Source organism: Zootoca vivipara, chromosome 17 (genome assembly GCF_963506605.1).
Source record: "Zootoca vivipara chromosome 17, rZooViv1.1, whole genome shotgun sequence".
Taxonomy (NCBI): domain Eukaryota; kingdom Metazoa; phylum Chordata; class Lepidosauria; order Squamata; family Lacertidae; genus Zootoca; species Zootoca vivipara.
In genome coordinates, this window is record NC_083292.1 from 32,310,570 (window position 1) to 32,325,289 (window position 14,720).

At 47.4% G+C, this 14,720-nt stretch overlaps 1 protein-coding gene across 1 annotated transcript in view; it reads right to left on the minus strand.

The window, feature by feature from the left end:
* Positions 1-1,573: 1,573 nt before the first annotated feature.
* The window catches only part of CNIH2 (cornichon family AMPA receptor auxiliary protein 2), a 50,231-nt gene continuing 37,084 nt past the window's right edge, over positions 1,574-14,720 (minus strand). Inside the window, exons 3-6 of the mRNA XM_035098642.2 lie at positions 8,852-8,899; positions 3,900-4,012; positions 2,454-2,597; positions 1,574-1,601 (exon numbers count right to left, since the gene is read on the minus strand). Coding sequence (XP_034954533.1) covers positions 1,574-1,601; positions 2,454-2,597; positions 3,900-4,012; positions 8,852-8,899 — 333 coding nt within the window. The remainder of the gene's footprint in view (positions 1,602-2,453; positions 2,598-3,899; positions 4,013-8,851; positions 8,900-14,720) is intronic.

Consider the following 14,720-nt stretch of genomic DNA (forward strand, 5'->3'; position numbering starts at 1 on the left):
TGAAGCCCAAATCCAGGATGCCACCTTCCCGTGTTTTGTTTTGTTTTTAAATAATGAGAACATGGCAGCCATTGGGGTTGCTGTGATCTTGCACACATTTCGCACGGTGATTCCACACTTTCCCGGGGGATAAATTGTTTCGCAAAACCGCGCCAATTGTTTCGCAAAACCGCGCCAACCGAAAGAGCCAGCACTTTCTCCAGATAAAAAAACTGGAATATGTGAGTTTTGGCCCTATCCCCTAAAAATAAAAGAAGATTCCAGTCCTCATGGTTCTAGCGAAAGGGCTGGTTTTTAGAAAAGAACCCAAGAAGCTGCCTTATACCGAATCAGACCACCATCCATCTAGCTCAGTATTGTCTACACTGGCTTGCAGAAGCTCAAGCGTTTCAGGCAGGGAGTGATTTCTGGTCCTATCAATAAAATAAAATAAAACCAGGGTTCGCCTCCCATGAAAGTGGACGCCACAATGAGGCCTCTCACTCCCCTCCCAGGAAAGCCAGGAGTTGTACCAAAAAGGAAAAGCGCCAGCGGGAAAGATAGGCCCGCGAGTTGCCATGACGACAGAGTGCCTCCATGACATCCCCATCTGACAACATTCAGCAATTCAATTCAGAAGGAAATAAAGGAGAAGAAAAGGGAAACTGCGCTTGCTGAATACCCACTTCCCACAGCAGACTGATTGCTCTTGTTGGAGCAAGAGGAGGGGAAACAAAAGCAGAAGAATTGGGGAGGGGGGCTTCCCCTTCCAAACCCCCTCCCCGAATCTCCTCCACTAGCAAGGGTGACAAAATGGCCACCCAACTTTGCCACCGTGGTTTTGCTGACGCTTTCCCTCCCCTCTCCAGCCCTCCACTTCCTTCCACTGTGGAGAAGTTGTTACCGTCACCAAACCTACCGGGGAAAATAAGGCGGGGGGGGGGGGGGACACGCGACATTCAACTATATCTCGAGGAACACCACCCCAGGAGCTGGGGCCATGGAAAGAAGTCGGGGAGTGGGGTGAACCACACACACGCCTTCTCCCCAGATTGTTTTTTTTTAATATAAATATCTCAAAGCAGTAGAAGAACACACACATACACACAAAAGGTTCCCTGTCCAGCAAGAGCTGGAGATAAATGCAGCTGGAGAGAGACCCTACTTCTGCTTTACACATAGTGCCCTGCACCCCAAAACTGTCTGGACCCCTTAACCAAAAACTCCATTCCAACTGCGGCCTCCCTCAATGAGCTCCTTGCAACGGGAATGTCCATCGGCGGAGAGGCCGGCTCCGGCTTCCTTTTCCAAAATATAGAGCCGGCGGTCGTTACTTCTGGGGCTGGGGGGGTTTGGTGGTGGCGGTGGTGGTACAGCAGGCCCCCCCATCCGATATGAGGCAGCAGAGTATCATTGTCCAAGGCAGCCAGGAAAAGGACAGTCTTGCAGCGTTAATTGGCTTCGGACATGGGAGTGGGGTGGGGTGGGGCCCTCGGGCCTGTCATGGGTCCGTCCCACCCTGCCACACAGTCTTGGCACATTAACTTCGTAGTCCAGTTGAGGTGGGCGTCCCCCACCCTGCAAAGGGTGTCTGTTAGAAACTCACCAGCGTATAAACCATACTGGACAGCCAGCAGGAACGTGCAGCGAGAAAGGAAGAAGAAGAAGAAGAAGCCATCACCAAAGTCAGGACTAAGACAGCAGGATTAATAAGGAGCGTGGAGCTACCTTGAGCCTTTCACATTTAGTAATTAAAGCAGGGCCGGGGAATACTTTTTGATTCCCTCTGAATAATAATAATAATAATAATAATAATAATAATAATAATAATTTATTTGTACCCCGCCCATCTGGCTGGGTTTCCCCAGCCACTCTGAGTGGCTTCCAACAAAGATTTAAATACATAAAAATGTCACACATTAAAAACTTCCCTAAACATCCTCCATCCATGCAAGCAAGCAAGAGGCATCATCCAAGTTTCAAAGGCATATTCCAGCCAGGCAGAAACACCAAAGGAGATTGCAAAGCAGAGAGAGTAGGAGAATGTGGCGGGGGGGGGGGGGTCCCGAGATGCTTGGAGGGCCACATCTGGCCCTCAAGCCACAGGTTCCCCTACCCACGAATTACAGGATGGAAGGATTATCTCTTCCCTCCCCGGAGCTATCGCGGCTTTTGAAGCGGCGATTATCTGATGTATCGCTTCAAATGGACAGAGCAGCAACATCCATTTCTAAAATAGCAGCATTGTCTAAGAACTCCTTCTCATTTTAAGGATTTGCACGGAAACGGAGAGACAGGATCGCCTTTGCTAAAGCGTAGTTAAATCTGCAGCCCCCGTGGACCTCAAAGATTGTGCCCTAAAGATCCTCTACACAGCAGATTGTTATTGTGCATAGTGAGTCTGCAGCAGCCCCCCCCCCAACTTCCCAAAGGCAACACCTCTCTAAAATCAGAGCTGACCACGCGAAGCTCACCTGTACAGGTAATAGAAGAATGACACCAGGTAAAAGGCCAGTTTGCACCACGATTCTTTCTGACAGTAGTTTAAGATATCGGCATTCATGATGGAGACAGCATCGTACATCACTTCTGAGCCATCTGCTGGGCGGTGGAAGTACCTGGAGGGCGGGGGGGGGGAGGAAAGAGGTGAGTGAAAATGTCCAATCTCTCCTCCAAATTTCCTTCTCGTGGAGGTGGTGGTTGTCTTAAAGCAGATCTGCTACATTTGAGCCAATTAATTGCTTAGATTCATTTACTGAAAACCTCGTGATAAGACGTGCAAAAAAGGTGTTCCCTGATCAGTTAGGCAAGGCATTATTTATTATCACAATTAGTCTTTCCTCCCCTGCCTGTCACCTTTGGGATTCTCAACTGTTGGCCATGCTGGCTGGAGCTGATGGAAGTCGGAGTCCAACAACTTGGAGGGCCCCAAAGTAGATAACTGTGAGCTAGAGGGATTAATAGTCTGGGTATATGGCAGCTTCCTATTTTCTCAGACCCAGAAACATGGCGCAGGTATGGTCTAATGATACAATTTAAATATTTCATTTCTGCTGAAATATTTCATTTCTTCCTTCCCCTCCTGCTTCCTGAATCCCCTCTCCTGCACAAGTTTCTATAAGCATCAATTTCCTGGGCTGCAACTTCAAACCTACAGAGATATACAGAAATAGACTATAATCTAACTATCCTTACAGTTTTGTCCCAGTGCAGGGAATGAGATGATCCCCTAAAGCTATTTATTTATGTTTTGCAAACAGGTCAAGTTTCACAGCTAACACAATTAAAAAACCTGCGTCAGGTTTTATGGTATGTGTGTGTGTGGGGGGGGTGTATATTGTTTTTAATTTCATCCAAACTTCAGTTCAGCACCCAGTACAATAAGTCCTGGAATCCAGGTGCTATATTTCAAAAAACGAATAAGCCAACTTTCCTTTCTTTTAACGTAAGTTACATATCAGCTACAGTTTCCATTTGTAATTAATTGCAATTCATCTTGTGTTGTCTGAAACTGCCAGAACTGTGGCTGTGGTTTGCTTGAAATAAGCCAGCTTCAAATTATGATCTCTGAAGCTGGCTTGTTTCAAACAAATCTAAGTTAAAAATAACCACAGTTTACGGTTTGGATGTAACACTAAACTGTGGTTAATTGAAAACAGAAGTGAAAGATTTCAGTGTCTTCCTGCCGGCTGTACAAATTGATTCTGGTGTTAAACTACTTCCCAGTGCTTAAACCACGGACGACGAACCTCCAGATATTGTTGGCCTCCAATTCCCGTCTCCCCCAGCCAGGATGTCCAACGGCGAGGGCTGGAGGGAGTTGCAGTTCGACAACATGTGGAAGGCTACAATCTCCCTGTCGTGAACTGCAGCATGGAAGCACTGGGGTGTGTTTAGGCTGTGTTGGAGTTCAGCCTCACCTCCACAAGTGGTAGAAAAGCAGCGGGATATTAAGTCCCAGAGTCACCCATTCAGCTGCACAGAGAAACATCAGGCAGAAAAGGCCATGGATGGAATATTCGGGAACGACGAGCTGCAAGAGAAACCCTCTGGTCAAAAAGTGAGGCTATTTTGGGCACATATTGCACTCAGTGTGACACACAGCAGATAAAAAAATACCCTATTAAAAACAGCCTCCCCCAAAACCTGGTGTCTCACAAATGTTGGGACTACAACTCCCTGAGCCTGTGGGCCAATTCTCCCCACCCTGCCTGCCATATTTAGAACCTAAAGACCTTCAAGCAGAGAAGTCCTTCGAACATAGACCTGGAAAGTAGGGCACCCGGGCACCCTTCTTTTGCTACAGCTCTTCTGTAGCTGTGTAGGAATTAAGTGTGGCTGGATGCCTCCCACACATTGAAAGGACATATTCCCCTCAAATAATCCAGGAGACTCTCGTTTGCTAAGGGTGCTGCCCCCCCCCGTTTCTCTCACAGAGCTACAATTCCCAGAGTCCCCTAGAAAGATGGATGCGTTGTTAAACCACTATGTGAACTGTAGCTCTAGGAAGGGTGTCTTAACAACTCTCAGCAGCCTTAACAAGCAACAGTTCCCAGGGTTCTTTGTGGGGAGGGCATGACTCTTAAAGGAGCGTCTCCACCCCCATTGTTCTGCCCGGACACTGAGGTCCAGCGCCGAGGGCCTTCTGGCGGTTCCCTCACTGTGAGAAGGGAAGTTACAGGGAACCAGGCAGAGGGCCTTCTTGGTAGTGGCGCCCACCCTGTGGAATCCCCTCCCACCAGATGTCAAAGAGAAAAACAGCTACAAGATTTTTAAAAGACATCTGAAGGCAGCCCTGTTCAGGGAGGCTTTTAATATTTGATTAATTATTGCATTTTAATATTTTGCTGGAAGCTGCCCAGAGTGGCTGGGGAAACCCAGCCAGATGGGCGGGGTATAATAATAATAATAATAATAATAATAATAATAATAATAATAATAATAATAGGTATCACAGTGCTTTAAATGGGTGTAGGTGTGGCCTTGGTCTTGACCAGTGGGAACTGCATCTAAATGTTGCAGTATAGAGTCCTCCCTGTTCTAGATTCCCTAATCACTACATTCTATTCTCCTTCCATTTTTTCTCTTTTCCACTTCCCCCCATCAGTCAGCATTCTGTAGCCACTGAATATACTCAGTCCTCACTGGACAGTTTGGGGGGGGGCCTGGAAGGGAGGAGGGCCACGTACGAGGAAATCTTAATGAAATCAGATAGAGGATGGAAATTAAAACCATATGAAGAAATAAACGAGACAATGACAGGATGGTTGCAGTACCACCAGGTAAATGACATTTCGAAAATGGACAAGAAGATAGGTTTTGAGGAAAAAAGGTCCAAATTTCAAATAGAATTGTTGGAAGGCAGAGTGAAACTGTTGTCAAAGATGTATAACTTTTTGATAGAATGGTATACGAAAGATGAGTTGACAAAAGATGTGATGGTAAAATGGGCAAAGGATTTTGGGCATAATATTGAATATGATGCGTGGTTGAAATTGTGGAATGAAACATTGAAATTCACGGCATGTACCGCTTTGAAAGAGAATGTGATGAAAATGATGTATAGATGGTACTTAACACCAGTTAAACTAGCTAGAATGTATAGAACAAATAGTAAAGTTTGCTGGAAATGTAAAGATAAAGAGGGAGAACTTTATCATATGTGGTGGACATGCGGAAAAGTAAAAAGATTTTGGGAAATGATATACAACAAGTTGAAAAAAAAATTTAGATATACTTTTCCTAAAAAACCAGAAGCTTTACTATTGGGATTGATGGGAGATGAAATAGTAAAAAGAGATCAGAGACTATTTATGTATGCTACAACCGCGGCTAGGACTTTATTAGCCCAAAAATGGAAATCACAAGAGATACAGACGATAGAGGAGTGGCAGACGAAAATGATAGACTATGCAGAATTAGCAAAGCTGACTTGCGGGATCCGCGACCAGGGAGATTCAAAGTACCAAAGAGAATGGAGTAAATTCATTGACTATATGGAGAAGAACTGTAGAAGTTTAAAGACACTTCCAGGTCTAAAATAAATCCTACGAATTGATGCACAATGTGGGTAACAAGGATCTGTGAGATAAGATTGAACAATAAAGCCGAATGGCGGGAGGGAGGGAAGTCATAGCTCAGCAGAGCAATGTGTAAGAGGAGGAGATAAGAGGTTTAATATGCTTTTTGTTTCTGTGTTGTTTGTTTGTTTATTTGGAAAATTGAATAAAAATGTTTTTTTATTAAAAAAAAGAGTATTCTTCCTTTTTTTGTAATCCTGCAAAGCTCCAGGTTCTTCCCATGTCTGCTGATAACCCCCTTGTTGCATTGGTGGGGCAGTTTTCACAGAGTCGCAGAATTGTAGAGTTGGGACCGTGAGGGTCATTTACTCCAGCCCCCTGCAATGCAGGAATCTTCTGCCCAGCGTTGGGCTCAAACCCATGACCCTTTGATTAAGAGTCCCGTGCTCTACTGACTGAGCTATCCCAGTTTTGGATACGTAAACAGCAGAACGCATACTCAGAACATCAGAGAGAGGGATGGCTCATCAGCTGACACCTTTGGTGCTCTGGAGGATCATCCCAGAGTGTGCCGGGGGGGGGGGTAGAAATTCGACTCAGTTCGCATTTAAAGTTGTTGCTGTTTAGTCGTGTCCGACTCTTCGTGACTCCATGGACCATAGCACGCCAGGCACTCCTGTCTTGCACTGCCTCCCGCAGTTTGGTCAAACTCATGTTCGTAGCTTCGAGAACACTGTCCAACCATCTCGTCCTCTGTCGTCCCCTTCTCCTTGTGCCCTCCATCTTTCCCAACATCAGGGTCTTTTCCAGGGAGTCTTCTCTTCTCATGTGGTGGCCAAAGTATTGGAGCCTCAGCTTCACAATCTGTCCTTCCAGTGAGCACTCAGGGCTGATTTCCTTCAGAATGGATAGGTTTGATCTTCTTGCAGTCCATGGGACTCTCAAGAGTCTCCTCCAGCACCATAATTCAAAAGCATCACTTATTCGGTGATCATTCTTCTTTATGGTCCAGCTCTCACTTCCATACATCACTACTGGGAAAACCATAGCTTTAACTATACGGACCTTTGTAGGCAAGGTGATGTATGGCATTGATCCCCTTCATGGATCAATGCTTTGTCGTGGAGAAGGGGCTTGAATAACTCAGAGGAGCTATGAGCTATGCCAGTGGTTCCCAACAGGTGGTCCGCGGACCCCCAGGGGTCCGCGAGCTATGCCAGAGGGGTCCGCAAGATGCTATTAGAATAAAAAATATATTAATTATATTTCGTATGATTACAGATCTTTTGTTTTGTCCGCTTCCTGCATGAGCAGAGTCTAGCGCAAAACTAGAATTAGATAGAGGTAGTAGTTCTGCTGTATGCCGTTAGGTGGCGCTTTACAAACACTACTGTTTTGCAAAGAGGCAGCGCGCGCATTCTAAACGCTCACCTCCCCAAGATGCTTTGCGCACGTCGGCTTCATTTGTGCGCTACTGCGCAGGTACCCTGTCTTCTCCATTCCCCTCCCTCCTCCCTGGCGCGCGCTGCCTCTTTGCAAAACAGTAGTGTTTGTAAACAAAGCGTTGTTTTTTGCGGAAGCTACAGTTCGCGTAGTTAAAAATGGACTGTTGGTTAAAAAGTGGTTCGTTAAAACGACAAAGGCCTACAGATGAAGAGGAAGATAATGCATTTGATGTTCAAGCAAGTAAGTCAATTAATGGGGGTCCTTGTCACAATAGCGGCTCAATGAGGGGTCCTCGAGAAAATTTTGTTGGGAACCCCTGAGCTATGCCATGCAGGGCCACCCAAGATGGACAGGTCATAGTGGAGAGTTTCGACTAAACGTGATCCACCTGGAGAAGGAACTGGCAAGCCACTCCAGTATCCCTGCCAAGAAAACTCCATGGACAAAGACAACAGGCATTTAAAGTTGAATTACACTAATTCATACTTCCCAATATTTTGTGGCCCAAAACAACAGCCTTAGGAATTTGCACCTCTCCAAGGTTTGCCATGAAGTTCTCTTAACAATGTGTAGAAAAATTCCAGCAGTGGTTCCCAAATTGGGCAGTGCCGCCCTCTGGGAGGCAGTGGGATTACTTGGAGGAGGGTGCTCAGAGGCAAGGGGGCAGGAGAGGGGCACTGGAGGTGTGAATGACTGCAAGACTTTGAAAAGCTGGTATCACTGAATCCAGCCCCTCTGTTTTGTTGAATTAATTAAACTAAAGAGTTTTAATCACATTTTGAATAGCTGTGCAATTAATTGTTATTGTTTTGGATTTTATTGTGTTATTATCTTCCTTAGTGGGTTGTGCAAACTGCTAGTCTGAATAATGCTTTTTATAGGGTAAGGTAAGGGGTGCCGAAGATGAGTTTTGTTGTGTGTGGGTGGGTGTGTGGGTGTGGGTGTGTGGGTGTGTGTATGAAAATAACATATATTTGTGGAAATACAAACATGATGGAAAACATGCTTTGCAAAAAAACACGTATAGTAGGCAAAAGTGCAAAAAACATATGCATATAAATGCATATATTAATTAAACCAACGTTGAAAAAGGGGCTGTTTTAGGGAGAACTGCTTGCAAAAGCATAGATATATTGAGCAAAATGTCACAGAAAAATGTGTGTATTAGAAGAAGTTTGCACTAAAGTGCTGATGAATTTTCATGAAATTTGGGGGAGGGGGTGGGAATCACAAACTGATGTGGAAATGTGGAGGACTGACCTTAACACCAGAAAGATGAGAAACCGAGAGAAACCGGAATTGACAGATTTGCCCATCAGGGAGATGAGAGTCATATGGTCCTCAACGGGAGAAGGTTAAATGAGGGTGAAAGATACCAGCAAACAAAGAGGCAAAAAGACACTCACCTTTCTCAAGAGGCAACAGATGCGTTCAATGTTTTTCAACCTCTCTCTCTACGCAGAAATATAGAAATAAAATAAAAAAGAAATAAACACTAGTCAAACTGCTAGGGGAGCAAAGCGGGCAAGATGGAGGGAGGAGGGGGAGGACAGGGGGAGAGTCGATGGACCCTCAGGAATGTAACCAGAGAACATTAACTATCTCTGTAAGGATTTGTATAGGGGGAGGTTGTGGGGGGGATTTGAACAGCAACAGAATGTTGCACCGCAAAGTTCTCTTATTGTGGATGCCAGCTAACCAGGCAGATCGGCCCGTTTCCTGGATACTCCATTCCACTCCTCCACCCCCCCTGGACCAGTTTTCCATTCCCACCCCCCAACAGTCAGCATTCCACACCCAGTGAGCTTGCTGATGAGTCCTTATTGGGCCGCGGGTCATTTCCTGTTCCCCATTCCTTTGGAGTCCCCCCCCCCTAAATGTTTTTGTGTTTCTTCTAAGATTGCCTTGCAAAAGCCTTCTGATGTGTGGAGTGGCCGTAGTTCAGCATCAGAGCATCTGCTTTGCATTTAGAAGGCCCCGGGTTCAAGCCATGGTCTCTCCAAGACAGGCAGCTGCCAGTCAGGGTCAACAAAACTGAGCTAGATGGACCAGTGGTCTGACTCAGCATACCGCTGCTTCCTGGGCTCCATCTAGAACCACAAGAAGGGGGATCTTCCTTTATTTTTAGGAGGTGGCTTCAGTCCCTGGCATCTCCAGGAGTACTTTTAATATGAGCATTTTAGGTTGGTTTTATCCTTCCTTTTTATCTATTCCTAATCTTTGTTTTCCACAAGTTGCTTAGAGTTCATTCTGGGGGGTTAAAAGTGACACACACACACACACACACACACACACACACACACATATCAAATGTTGGTCTTACTCAAGAGTAGACTCATTCACTAGGTCTACTGAGAGTATGGGAGATATAGATATAGATATAGATTATATAGATATAGATGATACCGGTATAGGTAAAGGGACCCCTGACCATTAGGTCCAGTCGTGACCGACTCTGGGGTTGCGGCGCTCATCCTGCGTTATTGGCCAAGGGAGCCGGCGTACAGCTTCCAGGTCATGTGGCCAGCATGACTAAGCCGCTTCTGGCGAACCAGAGCAGAACACGGAAACACTGTTTACCTTCCCGCTTGGAAGTACTTGCACTTTGATGTGCTTTCGAACTGCTGGGTTGGCAGGAGCTGGGACTGAACAACAGGAGCTCACCCCGTTGTGGGGATTCGAACCACCAGCCTTCTGATTGGCAAGCCCTAGGCTCAGTGGTTTAACCCACAGATATATACATTACACACACACACACACTTTATATCCCACCTTTCTTCTCCAAGGATCTCAAAAAGGGTTACATGGGTCTCTTCCACCTCATTTAATCCCCACAACGGCCCTGTGAGGTAGGCTAGGCTGCCAAGGTGACCCCCTTGAGCTTCATGGCCAAGTGGAAATCTGAACCCTAGTCTCCCAGGTCCTAGTCCGACACTCTGACCACAGGGATTATGGTATATTTCTCTTCTGCCTTTACTCCCAAAGGAATTTAGAACAACATACAACTATCCTTTTCACTTTCTAAATACAAGAAGCCCTAAAGCAGGCTTCCCCAAACTCGGCCCTCCAGATGTTTTGAGACTACAATTCCCATCATCCCTGACCACTGGTCCTGTTAGCTAGGGATGATGGGAGTTGTAGTCCCAAAATATCTGGAGGGCCAAGTTTGGGGGTGCCTGCCCTAAAGCAACTAGAGAGAGAGAGAGAGGCTGACTAACATGCACAAAATATTTTTTCCAAACCAAAGCAGGCATTTTTAAAATAAAAGATGAATAAGAGAGTAGGGTGCAGCTATTTATTCCTTGCCACTGCCAGAGCAAAAGAAGCAAAGTTCTCCATGCTACATAGGAATCCAACAAGGCTGCTGACCCTCGGAGGCTGGATCCTGGCACCAGCACCGCAATCTGAACCGGAAGCATGAACATAAGCAAAGCAGCCCATCAGGTTGCTTTTCTCAAAATGCAACACGCCGTGTAATCCTCTGGGTGCGTGGGGAATACATCTGTCAGCGAACGGGGATAATGAACCGTTCAAAAATCGCATTTATCCAGCGCTCTGTCCTTATCTGGTTTGCAGGCCCTTAATCCCAAAATTGTATTTTTTTTAACTAATTGGTGGTAATTGTTTTGTAAGCCCTGGCAGCAGCCCTTCAAATCCTGACCCGCATCGTTTGGGAGGTCGAGAGCAGCGGCTCCACGCAGAGACACCCTTCGGCACTGACCCATGAACCCTGCCATTCTCCTTGCAGCCTGAACCCACTTTTTCCGATCTTGCCAGTCAGTTCTGTTCCTGCTATCTTGCGCTTTGTGGGGTGCCTTGCTGAGCCAACTCTCAAACAGTGTCCCTTCCAAATGGGCTGCGGCCCCCGTCCCAAAATGGTAGCTGGGTGTCCTCTTGCATGTGGTTCTGCCGAGTTGAGGCACAAAAACTGAACCTGGTGTCATTGTGACGTCAGGAATGATTGGCAGTTGGCCGTCCCCACCCACCTGTCCAAATTAGCCCATGAGGCCATTTTGCCCACTTGCCAAAATCCCAATATCCCTCCCCTTAGGCCACGTGGTGAATCCCAGGAGAGATTTGGGACGGGGACGGGAGATTAGCCTTGGCCTGCGCCGTGAGTTCCTCTTCTGGCGCCTGTGACACGTGGAGAGAAATTGAGGTCAAACAAAACTATTTATACTTGCAGGAGGGGAGGGGAGGGGGCAACCCAGAATACGTGCCACCTTCCTGGCACTGTGCCAGCTCTCTCTCTCTCTCTCTCTCTCTCTCTCTCTCTCTCTCTCTCTCTCTTTCTTTCTTTCTTTCTTTCTTTCTTTCTTTCTTTCTTTCTTTCTTGTGTTTGAGAGTTATCAGGGACAGCCCAGGAGCTAACCTAATATTTCCTTCCCTTGCTTGAAAACTTTTGTTACCAAGCTGTCCTTGATCTTTTGCACCTCCATTTCATAGAACTGTAGAGCTGGAAGGGACCCCGAGGGTCATCCAGTCCAACCCCCTGCAATGCAGGAATCTTTCACCCAACGTGGGGCTTGAACCCACAATCCTAAGATGAAGCGTCTCATGCTCTACCGACTTGAACTATCCTATGAAGTGGATAGCACAGAGGATAGTGGACTTTACTCATATAATGCCGTCTCCTGGCCTGCTGTCAGTGCCAATTAAATGAGGGCCAAAAATGGCCTGCAGAACCTTTGCACCAGGGAAGGGGGGTGGGAGGCGGGGGCTGTGGCCTTCCAGATGCTGCTGGACTACAGCTCCCATCATTCCAGGCTACTGGACAAAGCTGGATGGGGCCGTGGGCGTAGCCAAGATTTTTTGGGGGGGGGCAGAACTGATGTGATTGGTCAGTTAGTTAAGTATTTCTATTGTTTTACTTGATGGGGGACAGCTGCCCGCCTACCCTCCCTTGGCTATGCCCATGGCTGGGGCTGATGGGAGTTGAAGTCTGACAATAGAGAACTGTATTGTCCTCTTTCATAGGGCAATCCCTGAATCCTGAGACGCACAGCAGTTTGAAGTGTGCAAAGCAAAGCTTCCATTCTGAAAACGTTAAGTCAGACTTGGGGAATGGTTTTCAGCCCCGTTTATTTTTTAAAGGGCTCCCCACCACTGTACCTCCATCGGCACCATACATTTTAAAAAGCATCATAACACTTTGAAGAATCATGGCTTCCCCCAGAGAATTATGGGAGCTGAAGCATGCTGAGAGTTGTTGGGAGGGCCCAATTCACCCCACAGAGCTACAACTCCCAGAGTTCCCTGGGAAGAGGGCTTCATTTTTAAACCACTATGGAATGTGTAGCTCTGTGAGGGGAACATGGGCCTGCTACAGTTCCCAGCATCCTCTGGGGGAAAACATGACTTTTAAAGCTGCTGAGAGTAGAAGAAGAAGAAGAGTTTGGATTTGATATCCCGCTTTATCACTACCCGAAAGAGTCTCAAAGCGGCTAACATTCTCCTTTCCCTTCCTCCCCCACAACAAACACTCTGTGAGGTGAGTGGGGCTGAGAGACTTCAGAGAATTGTGACTAGCCCAAGGTCACCCAGCAGCTGCATGTGGAGGAGCGGAGACATGAACCCGGTTCCCCAGATTACGAGTCTACCGCTCTTAACCCCTACACCACACTGGCTCCCAGAGTAGTTAGGAGATCCCTGTTCCCCTCACACAGAGCTATATATAAAAACGAAGCCCTCTTCCCTAGGAACTCTGGGAAGTGTAGCTATGCAAGGGGAGGAAGCGTCTGCTCCTAACAACTCTCAGCACCCTTGACAAACCACACTTCCCAGGATCCTCTGGGGCTGTTTAAAGTGGTGTGACGCTGCTTTAGCTGGAGAGCGCAGATGGAGCCAGATCTGTTGCTGTCCCGCTTGTCCGACTCCCATCCGCACCTGGTTGGGGGATGAGAGATGCTAGACCAGACGGGCCTTTGGACTGAGAACCTCCTGATATCTTCCCTCTTCTGATATTTATCTCTGAAAGAACAGCGCCAGCACATCCACCAGCCTGTCTTCGGCAGCGAGAGCGGGGGTGGCAGCGCAGCGCTGGGGAGGGGGCAGCGGCTTCCCCCTGCTTCTGCGGGGAGGCTGCTGAGCGACACTTTCAGGGCGGGATTTCAAAGGGTTTCCTATGGCTGAATGTTCCCGGCTCCTGCCATTCCTTTGTGCTCTTTCAGCGGCGGATGAAAGCCACCTTTTATCCTCCCAATTGCGGTACAACAGCCCTGCCAGCTTTCAAAAGCAGCTCTTTCCTCACTACCCACCCACCCCATCTTCCCCCTCCTCTACCTCCTTCTCCAGAGGGTCCAATGTATCTGCTCTGCTCTGAGAGCTCACCCTACAGACCCAGATTGGAGGGTGGGGGTTATCGAACAAACATCCTGGCGGGTGATTTCCTGATGCTTTAAACCGCACAGCTGCTATTTTTTTGCTTCACGGTGGCCTTTCCTATATTTATTTGAGAGTTTCCGACAGGAGGTCATAGAATAATAGAATTGTAGGGTTGGGAGGGACCCTAAAGGGCAATCTAGTCCAACCCCCTGCAAAGCATGCATGGCAGGTGGCTGGTCTCCCCCAGCCCTGCTAGGAGATGCCAAGGGCTGAATCTGGGGCCTTTTCCAGGCACCTCAGCTTTTCTATCCATCCACCAAGATACAGAATCATAGAAAGGACTCAAGGATCAGTTGTCCAGTCCCCTGCAATACAGAAATCGCAGCTGAAGAACCCCTGCCGGTGGCCGTCCAACCTCTGTTCAGAAACCTCCAATCGAGGAGAGCCCCACCGCCTCCTGGGGGAGTCCGTTCCACTTCCTTAGAACTCGTACCACCAGAAAGTTCTTGCTAACATTTAGTCAGAATCTCCTTTCCTGCCATTTCACCCCTCCGCTCTCGGGCAGCAGAAAAGCAAGCTTGCTCCCTCTTCCTTGAGGTAGCCCTCCAGGTATTCTAAGATGGCTACCCTACTGCCTCCATTCGTCCCCAAACTTTCCAGTGGATTTGCTTTTACTTATTTATTACATTAATTTCCCGCGGCTCTTGTCCACTTGTCCTCACAACCACCCTGCGAGGTGGTCTAGGCCGAGTTTCATGAATGAGAGGCAATTCGAACCATTGTCTCTCCCAATGCTCTCATCATTACACAACACTTTCCCCTGTCACTTTCCTAACTGCAAAAAGTCCCAGATCCCCTTGGGGACACAACCAGAGCTGAGGCCACATGGCAATGGCAGGAAATGCCAGAAAGGAAAGTGGGGAAGACAACACGTGACTCCCTGTGTGCGCT